Source organism: Aethalodelphis obliquidens, unplaced genomic scaffold (genome assembly GCF_003676395.1).
Source record: "Aethalodelphis obliquidens isolate GAN/ISIS:26980383/991018 unplaced genomic scaffold, ASM367639v1 scaffold3, whole genome shotgun sequence".
NCBI lineage: Eukaryota > Metazoa > Chordata > Mammalia > Artiodactyla > Delphinidae > Aethalodelphis > Aethalodelphis obliquidens.
In genome coordinates, this window is record NW_020837947.1 from 41,143,491 (window position 1) to 41,155,667 (window position 12,177).

Consider the following 12,177-nt stretch of genomic DNA (forward strand, 5'->3'; position numbering starts at 1 on the left):
CTTTGAAGCATTATATTGCAGACTTCTGGGAGGCATTTAGAACAGTAATATTCCTTCTAGGTGCTTCAGTAACCATTATCTTTTAAACTGACCTCTGGTTTACTTGTACTAGCCTTTGGTCTCTTGCATAGGTAAGTCTGCCAGCCCACAAGCATCAGACACTGTTCTAAGGGACTATAAATAATTTAGACTCTATGCTGTAAATTTCTTTTTGTCTGATTTCTTTTTCAGAACTGTTTTCAACTTATTTTTTTCTTGAGCATATTGTAATTAATGTTCTGTATGTTACTCTCCCTTTTTATTCTTCTTTCTTTCACTTAGTTGATTTCTGAATGTTTCCCTTTATTCCTGTGATCTTTTTCATAGAGGCACTCTCTGGGTGAAGCTTTGCATAAATCTATCAACAATGTAAGTGAGCGGCACTTACAATTTGTACATAAGGGCATGTTGCACTTTTGGTTTTGCATAAACATCATCACCGCTTTAAAGCTTTAACTTATGATTTTAAAAAATACACTTTTTGGCATTCAGTAAGATATGTTTTGTATATGGGTAACAAAAGCTTCTAACTTTCAGGCATGCATCTGTGTATGTGCATACATGTACCACATTGTATTGATAAGCATGTATTTTATTTTAAAGCCAAGCAAGATTTTACCTCTCACACGTAAACTTCATTATTTTAATGTTTACTTTGAAAGATATAGTAATATTTTTGAAAAACTATTAAGTTGTTGCCTCTCATAAAAATGGAAATAAATGTATTTCTTCTTTTGTTAAACTAGTTTATTTTTTGAAAAAGTAGCATCAATTGACTTCTTAGAGTGTTAGATAGGTGTGCAGGTTCATAGATTTAGAACATATTTTACATTTTAATGTTAAAATTACTAAAAGATTTAAAGCAAATGGAGTAAATCCCTTTCCTAAGAATTGGCAAAGCTATTCTACTTATGTACACTAAAATATGCAGAAATTAAGCTTCAAAGTTATATTCCATTTAAACACATTAAAATTTTTTTTCTTTACACGTGAAGAGAGAAAATGAGATTTATTTTCACATCAAACCCATACCCAACTTGTTTTTTTAAAATAAGTTAACAGAGAGCTAAGTAAGCATCTTTGAATATTTTTCTTGATATCCTAGGGCAGAGGTCAGCCAGCATCTTCTGCCAAGGGCCAGACGGTAAATATTTCTGGCTCTGTGGGTCATGCAGTTTCTGTGGCAGCTACGGGATTCTGCTACTGTGTGAAAGCAGCCACAGGCAATATGTGAATGAATCCGTTAATCTACAAAAACAGACTGTAATGTGCCAATTCCTGACCTAGAGGAACCAGGTCTTGAGTCTAGAGATAGCCTGTGAAATTTTGATAACTTCAAAACTTATGTTCTCATACCTTTCTAATTTCTTTCTACTATGCCAGAAAAATTTTATCTACTCTTTAGATTCAACTTTACTGTCTATGTAAAAATTAGAAATACATGAATACATTTAAAGCCAGCTTCTTTAATATATTTTAAAGTAAGCAATAAAGATATTTATCTCAATGTTGGTGAAATAAGGCTACATTTAGAAATTTTTTTAAACAGTCACATAGAACATAGTAAGAATCTGGGCATGATTGCTATATTAATCCAGACTTTTTGACATATGTGCTAATTGGGATAGAAATACAAACCCAAATGAGATATGAGTATTGTCAAAAATTAGTTGAATTGTACTTCAGAATACCTGCAACGACATAGTCACTTCTTCCTAAATAGTTATAAATGAAAAGGTGTTCATTAAAATAAAAACCACCTTACTGAAGTTGAATCTATTAGTAATTGAAATGAGAATGCATTGACTTATCTCCTACAAAATAAGTAAAAGGGGTTTGTAACACACTGACATCCCCATTCATTAATTCTCTTTTGTAACATCGTAGTCATTGAGGATGAACTCATCACTCAGTCATCAACCAAACAAGATGTGACCTTGTCAGTGTCATTCAGCAGGGTGAGATCTACCCACCCGCTCCACACACCGTCCTCAGCCAGCCTTCCATGGAAGAAGTTTCCTACTATATGCTGTCTTGTTCTAAAAAAACAAGTGATTGTTGATTCCTCTGTTCTTTATAAAAGCTTTATAATTTTTTTCAACTAAGAATGAGAGGATGATTAGAAACATATTCCAGAAATAGCTTGAGGACATTAATTAGGCATTACTGTGGTTCTTAATCAACTCAGTTTATAGGTCGTAGAAAATACCAAAAAAATTATGAACAATTCAGAATTTTTCAGGATGGTCATAATTCCAGAAGCTTAAGTTTACTTTTCTTAGCTAGACTCTCCAAAAATAGCAAATTAGAGGTTAAAAAAGGAAAAAGCATAGAAAGAATTAAAATATTCAGACACCTTCAAACATTTTACATGAGCATTTATGTAAGTTGTTGACGTAGTAAATTAGCCTTACTGTCCTCTACTAAGCCTATAGTAGCAGTTTTTAATGTTGCTTCATATATTTGAAAGTATTGCACTGAATATTTTTTTTTTTTTTTTTTGTTTCAAATTCAACTACTTTGCACTGAATATTAATATCACGTGGTTTAGACTTTCTAGTAATTTGTGTTGGCCTTTCTTGTCAAAATTAGTAAGTGTTCTGGCTCAACACAACTCCATACCTATAACTTACTGAAAAGCGAAATTATATTTACACATCCTATTTTTCAAATTGCTTTTTCTTATAAATTTTCTTGTTTTCACAAAAATGAATGAACCCTCTCACACAAAACCTCTACCCTAAAAAGCAAATCATTATTGAAAAATCATGATTTATGGAACAGCCTTCTTCAAAAACACACAGAAGCACAAGATAAACAGTTCGCCAATATCTTGATAAATTGATCAAAACTACAGGAAGAAAAAACCATAGGTAATACTACTTGAGGAAAATATTTTGTTTTCCTCCTTGATCTCATAAAATGAAGGGAGAGCAGAGGACAAGTAAAAGGCCAGGGCTTCTTAAAGCAATGACTTCTCTAGACATTGCTTTAAGATTATCATTAAAGAACCAGCCAGAGTCTTTCATTTTATGAATTCTGGGGCAGTGGTTCTTGACTGTGACTGTGCGTTAAAGTCATCTATGAAACTAAAAGAGAGTTATGTACAGCTTTCTGATAGACTCATATGTGTGTGCATTTAGACCATTTGTGCTTTTTTGGGGGGGGGGTTGGTGCAGTGTTTATAATAGCAAAACCAGATGAGATGATCTGAATTTCCATCAGTAAGAATTAAAGTAATTATAGTGTATTTATACTTTGGAATGATGTCTATTAGGATACATTTGGCTATAAGCAGCAGAATACCCAGGTGACAGTGGCTCAAGCTGTCAAGATAATTAAGTGCTCAGGTACTTTCTGTACTTCTGCTTTGCCATGCTCAGTGTGTTAACTTTTGGACCTCAAGTTTGTCATGTCATAGTTGCAACATGGCTGCTACAGCTCCAGCTGTCATGTTCTTGAACAACTGTGCGAATGCAAGAGACTCTCCTTAAGCATTTTTTACTTTTATCAGGAAATAAAGTCTTTTCCCTCCCCCCCCCCCAAGTTCCCCACATACTTTCTTTGAGCTTATTAACTAAAACAGAGTGATATGACCTTAGAGTTAGATTACCGTGACTTTCTTATCCCAGTCACAATTCACTCCTTGGTGCTGGGAGAGGGGCGTACCACCTTGAAGATAGGGATTTCCATTTAGTCTGTGAACAAACTCAAGAGTTCAGCTAACTGGGAAGAAAGGAAAAGGGGGAGATGGGCACTTGGGGAGGCAAGAAACAGTGCCTGCCATTCGCATTATATGTAGTCATTGAAAAGAATGGGGCATGCCTACATGTCATGGGTTATGTACCCTAGAAGTGTCACCGTGCAAGGAAAAACAAACCTCTAAAACCAAACTTGTTGGCCTCCCTAATGGAGAAATCATTGACCGTCATTGAGTAAATCCATGAGTATACGCATCTTGAAGGGAGCTACATAGACTTGAGTGTTTGAAAAGCCACTCCATCACATAGCAACACCTGCAGGTCTGGACACCCTCCCTCATGGTTTCACAAATGAAGTAGTGTTTCTTTCTCTGTGTAAGACATAGGGAATGTCTGTCCCAATCAGCAGCCCCATGGGTCTCTGTTCCAGCTACCTTGGACATTAAGCACTGGTCTCTTGAGGTGTGCCCTGGGGACCCCAAGTAACTTTTGTGTGTAAGACATATATTTTGTCATGTCATGGCAGCTGTACTCTCTACATGGTGGAAAGCATCCACCCTTTTAAACAAAATGTAAAAAAAAAAAAAAAAGCAAAACAGGAAATTATATCAAAAGAGAAATAAGTCGTAAGAGTCTGGGGAGATAACAAAGTGGTAAAACTGGTTACCCTTAGGGATTGGAATTTGGCAAGGAAAAGGGAAGGAAGGAGACTTTCACTTTCATTTTATAAACTACTTTATTTAAAAAAATTATTTTTCACAATGAACACTTATTACTTTGTTAGTTAGGAATAAAAATATATTAGGTAGCCTGGGCTCAATTCCAGACCTATTTAATCAGAATATCCAGGGATCAGGGCCTGGGCAAGTACATTTATTAACATCTACAGAGATAATTCTGATATACAGCCAGGTTTGAGAACCACAGATTACATTTACTATCTCAAGAAATGCTTTGTTTCGAGGATAAACTATTTGTATACTTTCTGTATTCTTTCATTTCTGTAATAAGAGTGATTTTTTTTAAAGGGGGGAAAAAAAACCCAACAGTGCATCAGAAACGTAGGATGTACATAATTAATGACATATCTCATGTTGACATCCTATCATATCCAGTACCTCAGATTTGATGTTTCAGTTTCTATTTTGAGGGATTTCTGCAGGCACCGTTGTAGAGGTACAGAATCTTTGTGAAACTGCCTTGTAGGAAGTAGGTAAAGCTTTCCCTTCTTCAGAAAAATGTATGCATATGTTTTTAGTTTTGTCTTTTTGAAATTTTTACAACACTTTATTTTCAAAAAGATAGTATTTTAAATAGTAGAGATCAGAAGGTAGCAATCACTATCAGCAAAGTTTGGCTTTTAAAATTGTTTGAAAGTATCTGGTACCTCCTTGATCAGTAGAATATATTATATAATTCATATCTAAACTGCTGTGGTTAGAATTTTTTAATTAGGATTAAAGTTTTTACTGAAATAAATATTCTCTTTGGTTTATTTAAGATCAGCAAAATAAAAAGCCTTAAGATTTAAAATTATAACAAATGTGTAGAAACTAGTACCATATGCTTCATAATTTGAAAATACAATTTGAAGTAACTACTTCTTCTCATTTATTCAACATGTGCCTTTCTATAATACTGTAATAAAAGTATTGATCAAGGTTACCAAAAGTATTTAATGCAAAATCTATCGTTCTCTTTTATTTTGAATTAATGAAATTTTATATTATTTGTATTTCCGTAAAGTAGACTAAACTCTGCTGTTTTAAGTTATAGCTATAAAACATTAGTTCATTTTACATTGCTTTGCTCATTTCTGTCTTTAAAGTGCCATGTAATTTTCATGCTGAATAAAGGCTGACAATAGGATGCAATCTACTAATTTATTAATTTGTAAAAAGAACAAAATAAGTAAGTTTTGATGCTGCATTGCATGATAAAGGCTTCCTGCTTATAATTCATGTTACTGTCTTGAGCATGCATCCAAAGATTTTTAGATAGCCTTAATATTATTTTGGTGTGCTTTCAAAATTAAGAATATAAAAATATATAAACTAAGTACACTTGAACACTAAATTGCATGATAATGTCTTTTTGCATATACTTTATGTTTTCTTGAGTATAGATAATAAAGATTAATCATATATCCTAAAATGAAAAATATTACTTTGGAGTTCTTTCAAGGTAAAGTATATTATGATATAAAATATTTAAGTGTATTTTATTTAAGCTTGAGAGGTTGGAAAGTGTGCTTAGATTTTAAATGTATAACTGTAATATTACTGTGGTACTTCATAATATGTTATAATTCTTGATAAATTTCATCCTTAAATGGTTCAAGTGTGAGTCAAATTATAGTCAAATTAACATGTGGGAGCTCTTTTTGACACAGTGAACTTTTGAAGTAGGTATTTCAGAAAGTAAGCTACACTGCTGTAACTGATTGGCTTCTTATTAACCTGAGTGCACACTTCATTGGAGGACAGAATCCAGGACCACTGCTAGCCCATATAGTGCCTGTGTACACATCAGAAAATCATGCCCGTTTTCTTTGAGTGGAGACAGATGTGTACCAGGCCAGATGGCGTGGTGAGCAGTTCATTCACTGGGTAGATTAGTCCTCACGTGGCCAGTGGCCAGATAATAGCTTTGACAATATGAGTCATTATTCTACATGTAACAGTAGTCTTTTCCTAATGTTCTCATATGTGTTCTAACAAGTTGTCACCAGAGACAAGGTAGTCATGTGGGTCCCTGTGCTGGGTCTGGGACTAGGGTTGAGCTTGGGAAGAGAGTGGCTAGGTGCCTTCTCTATTTCAAGAACCAACTAGCTGGGAAGAAAATGGCTCTGTCACTTTACACATCAGGGTTCACAAACATTTTTATTGTCTTTTACCCTTTTATGATTTTTCTTTCTGGATTGTGTTTAATATTCATTTCAGCCTGATTTTCTTTGCATAAAATGGTAAGAAATCACATAGTATAATTTGTTTTGGTCCTCCTTCTCCACAAATAAGGCTTAGCTGTTGCTTTCTCCTGCAGTTTTCACACTTGCAGGGTTTATTTGGGCTGTAAATCATGAGTGCCACTGCCATTTAGAGGTGTAGGGAGTTGCATTGCCTGGGGTCAGAGTGTTGCAGTTCACTGTGACTCCAAACATATGTAATAACCTCTGAAATCTTAGTATGTAGAAATTAATAAGTAGAATTCATATAACTTTCAATAGGTAAACTTACTTCTTTGGAAATACGTTAAAACAGACTGAACAGGGCTTCCCTGGTGGCGCAGTGGTTGAGAGTCCGCCTGCCGATGCAGGGGACACAGGTTCGTGCCCCGGTCCGGGAAGATGCCACATGCCGCGGAGCGGCTGGGCCCGTGAGCCATGGCCGCTGAGCCTGCGCATCCGGAGCCTGTGCTCCGCAATGGGAGAGGCCACAACAGTGAGAGGCCCACATACCGCAAAAAAAAACAAAAAAAAACCCAAAACAGATTGAACATATGTCAGTTGTATCATTTCTCACCGGTGCTTGACCCTTTACACAAAGGCACGTGCTAACCTTTACAACTAACCCTGATGTATAACTTTGCTCAAAACCCTTCCAGACAGCTGTTATCCACCCTAAGCTCACTACAGTCTGTAACTGTTTCCAGCCGCTGACCTCTGACCTCTCCTGTCTTCCAGTTCCTTCTTTCTTTTCTTTCTTATTTTGCATCTCTGGTGATTCTCCACCCTTTCTCTTTCTTTCCCAGGTACCTTCCTTGGTGAGACATGTGAGGCAGACTATATCTGCCTTCCATCAATTGAAAGAAAGTCTTTTCTCATTTACAAAAACTCACTTTAAAGTTCTCTCTTTCCATTAGCTTTCTTGGCCACAGAAACGGTTTTACTTGTGTATAAACACAGTATCTTAAGTTATTTAATGGAACACATTTGACACCATTTTATCTGGTTCCCTTAAGTTCCCCTTAGCCTCAGACATCTAGAATATGATTGAGTTATCTAGTTTCAAGTTTATAGTTTCCTGTATATTAGAAGAGAAATAAATAAAAATTTGGTTTCAACAAATGTGTAAATGAACACACACACACACACATACAGATGCATGTATTTTGTGCTTTTAGTCTTTAAAATGGACTTAAATTTAAGTATTTTAAAACACATAGAAGCAATGTGGACATATTAAGGGTGATTTGTCTGTTTTCAAAAGGAGGGACAAATCAGTTTTCCATAGTGAATGAAAAGCACCTGTCATTATTAGAAGGCTGTAACTGGAGGATTGTGAGGAGTTTGTGATTTTTAAAAAGCTTGAAAGTTTGAAATCCTTTGAATTAAATCAAAATTCAAAAATAAAAACCTTTTTTAATATAAGAATTCTAAATTATAAACTAATAAATCTTTTAAAGAGTAGTTTTTTAATCCTCAAATAATCTTAGCTAGCTTTCATTGAGCACTTACTACGTTGCAGGGGCCATTCTGAGTGAACTGTGTGTAGTAACACTCTCCCCTCTGACACAGCCTGGTGAGGTATTGACAGTGACAAGTGGCAGAGCTACAATTTTAACTCAGAGCCCACAGTCCTAACTACTCAACTTTGCTGCCTCAAAAATAAGCAGTTTAACTTCTCATACTAGATAGTGTGATTCCGTAAAGTGACCATAACCTAGTAAATACGTTAGCTATCTTTGTTTTTATTTCACATCATGAATTTTTGTTGCAGTGCAGCACAGGTATTTGTTGTATTTTTAAAATGTGGGCTGCAGTGTTCTTTAGAGAGTCTACAAGCTTAATACCACTAAAACAGTCTATTTTTAGGATAATCACTGAAAACAATAAAAGTGGTAATACCAAAAGATTAGTTATCTGTGATATATTATAAAACATTTTAAGTGGACATTTTGTTAAGGCAATTATTTTGCTTTTGTTAGTATCTTTGAAATGTTTTTTTCCTTAGATAGGCAATATGTGCAACATGCCTTGTATTTATTCTTCTTTGTGTACCATTCTGGGGCATAGATTTCCTTGCTGAAACACAATCTGGAGATGCAGCTTTCCCAGTCTCAGACCTCTTTGCAGCAACTGCAAGTCCAGTTTACACAAGAACGACAACGACTTACACAAGAGCTTGAAGAATTAGAGGAACAGCATCAACAAAGACATAAATCTTTACAAGAAGCACATGTCCTTGCATTTCAAACTATGGAAGAAGAAAAGGAAAAGGAACAAAGAGTAAGTTTAAAGTGACATAAGTTCAAATGTAATCAACAGCCTAATAATTGTTAGCCTTCTAATTTTAAAGAGTTCATTTTTTGCTCCAAAAAATTATATATTGCTTTATTTGTGTTTTCTAGGCTATGACTTCTTGTAGGGGGTCACAGTAATTAAACACAGACACTAATTATACCCTATAGCAGACAAATTTTATTTCTGTTTCCCATGATATTGCCAAGTTCATGATGAAACTAATATACCGTCTGGCTTGTCATATGTTAGCAGTGATGAAATAAATTTAGTTGTAACCACTGTAATCACTTAATACTATCTTGAACTTACAATAGTCTTTCATCAAATTTTTAATTTTTCTCTTTAAGTCTGGATCTACAAAAGACACATGTACCCAAGGAATTTATATTTTTTAATCTCACATTTTTGTCCCTCATACTTTTTCTTATGTACAGAAGTCACAATGAATCGAAATGGGAGACATTTTAAAATAGTATAGTTCCCTATATACAGCCCTAACAGCTATATGAAAAGTAGTGATACAAATAAATCACTAAAAAAATACTTAAAAAGATACATTATTTGTTTAATTATATGCCAGAATTGCCCCATATCCATTATTTAGTTCTGTGTTAAAATGTTAGTTTGACATAGCCTTAGTGTGATTAATTTTGGTTTAGTTCACTTCTTAACACTGTATTTTTCAGTTTCTTCTAGAGACCTTATGGATAAAGATAAAGATTTGATAGAAAAAGTGTTACTAACTAATTTTCACCATGTATAGTTATTACAGTTATTATTTGGGTATAGATACTATTTTAAGAAATGGTATGTTATTTAAAGATTGTTAAAACAAAAAAGTCATATTCTTTTAAAAACAACTCATTTGCCTGTACAATAAGTTGTAGCCTATTGATCTTGTCCAGAAAATCAAGGAAGTTCCTTTGGTTAAAAATTCGACCTGTTCGCATTAACTAAATAATCTATTCATTGGATTCCATTTGTGAACTGTGATAACTTGTAAGCTTTCACATCAGTGCTTTAATTTTACACATTCAGTCTTTTCAAAACTGTAATCATTTTTCAAAAGAAATCGGAACTGGCAGTTTTATTGTCTGTCATTAGGTAGCCAAGCTTACCTGAGTCATGTTGTCTCTACGAGAAGTCCTTTATTTTTACCTGTATCCAAAGGAACTTACGCTGTACGTTTCAGAAAGGACATAAGTAATCAAATAATTTTTAAAAGCAGCATTTTAGAGTAGTGGTTGCAGAAACACAGCCCTAGTTAGAATGTGGTATCTTTCTCAGAAACCTTTCATGTTATAGATTATAGTAAGGAAAACCCTTCCTGGCTGAGTGCTACAGTTCACTCTAAACTTGAAGTACCCTGAGCTCTGTTTTTTTTCTCTTGTGGCCATATATCTTCTCTTCGTCTTGGCCACGTGTAGTGTGTTCTCTCTGGCTAGGCTTTTAAAATTAATCACATGAAGGGCTTTAGTTCGCTTTTCCAGCTGCCTCTTCTCAGCTTTTGCTTCTGTTCACAAATGCAGGAGCAAAGAATGACTACAGAAAATAGCTACAAAAATTTTGTTAAGGTTGGAGTAGGAAAAGCCCTCATCTCTCTTTTCCTGATCAGAAGATCTTTTCTGATCTGCCCTCCCCCACCTCTTTCCTAAGTCTAAATCTGCACACAGAGGAAGTATTCATTCATTTTAGGTGGTTTATGTCCCTTAGCAGCTTCAGAAAACAGCTTTATTTGAAAACTGCCTTCGGTAAAGGGTCTGTATCCCAATTCGAACACTGTATATTGACTCAACCTGATTTCATGATGATTATTCTACTGAAGTGAACCTACTAATTTATTTTCTAATGATGATCATTTATATCTAATTTTCATGAAAATGAATTAAAAAGACTTATTTTCCTTGAATAATAACTGAGTTTTAGTAATTTTTCTATTTTGTTTCCATTTCCTTCCCTATATTCTAGCATAATAATTTGAATATGTTTCTCTTATTCTAGGCTCTTGAAAATCATTTACAACAGAAACATTCTGCAGAGCTTCAATCATTAAAAGATGCACACAGAGAGTCAATGGAGGGCTTCCGGACAGAAATGGAACAGGAACTTCAGACGCTTCGGTTTGAATTAGAAGATGAAGGAAAGGCTATGCTTGGTATTTTGAAAAGATTATAATCCTGTCATATTTATTTTTACATCCTTCTAACTTAAAATTCAACAAGAAATCACAAAGTTTTATTCTTAATTTTTGAAACATCAAAATGAACATCTAAGTGTTGTTCATATTTTATTTGAAGTTACTGGGTGAAGGAGCAAGTATGGCAGAGTAGAATGGATAGAACACAAACAGTAAATTGAGGTCCTCTCAACGTTCTCCATACTCTGGCTGTGTGAGCAACACCCAGTGGTGCTTCCATTTGTCAATAAGGGACTAAACGGAGTCAGAACATTCAGGCTTCCCACTATCCAGTGACTGAAAGGAATAGATAAGGATGGAGCCGCATGTCTTTAGACTAGATCATCATATTGGGTTTTTTTCCACTTAAGGATTTTGTTTTAATGAGAAAAGTCATGTCTAGGTCTGACCCTTTGTTTGGATATTTTCCAGAATTTTTATTAAATGGACTTTTATCTTTGAGGTATTAAAATCACTATAGTGTTTATAGGAGATCAGTTGAGTTTGGAAGAAAAACTGAGTATGTATTTAAAGGATTTTTTGTTTGTTTTTTAGTGTCATTCAATGACTTTTTATTCCTGTCATCTCATTTTCCTTCTGTTTGTGTTTTTTTCCAAATTCTCCTAGTGTTTTTGACGTCTTTTGTCACACCTCAGTGGCACACTCTTTTCCAAGTAAGAATTGAGAAAAGAAGACCAAAGTGTTCTGAATATTTGGGGCCTCAAAGGGAAAACCAGTTGACCCAATTCATCTTCTCTACTATTGCTCGGAGTTCTAGGCCAAGTCGTTATAGCTCTCTCCTCTTCCCGAGGAGAGGTAAAAATGGGTGAAGTGTTGGAACTTGTACCCACTGAAACATGATTTAAATACATTTGTCTTTGTAGACAAAAGACTTTTTGTGGTTTCTTAAACTTTCTATTTTGAGATAATTGTAGATGCACATGAGATTATAAGAAATAGCACAGAGAGATCGTCTGAACCTCTTACCCAGTTTCCTTCCATGGTAACATTTTCAAAAC

At 34.6% G+C, this 12,177-nt stretch overlaps 1 protein-coding gene across 5 annotated transcripts in view; it reads left to right on the forward strand.

Moving 5' to 3' along the window:
• The window catches only part of FAM184A (family with sequence similarity 184 member A), a 119,460-nt gene that overhangs the window by 89,306 nt on the left and 17,977 nt on the right, over window positions 1-12,177 (forward strand). For 4 of the 5 annotated variants that reach the window (XR_003428885.1, XM_027087688.1, XM_027087669.1 and 1 more), the window contains exons 10-11: window positions 8,755-8,967; window positions 10,984-11,137. Coding sequence is in view for 4 of the 5 variants with exons in the window: in XM_027087688.1 (XP_026943489.1) it covers window positions 8,755-8,967; window positions 10,984-11,137 (367 nt within the window). In the remaining variant the exon portion in view is untranslated. The remainder of the gene's footprint in view (window positions 1-8,754; window positions 8,968-10,983; window positions 11,138-12,177) is intronic. The other variant, XM_027087680.1, reaches the window with a different exon arrangement.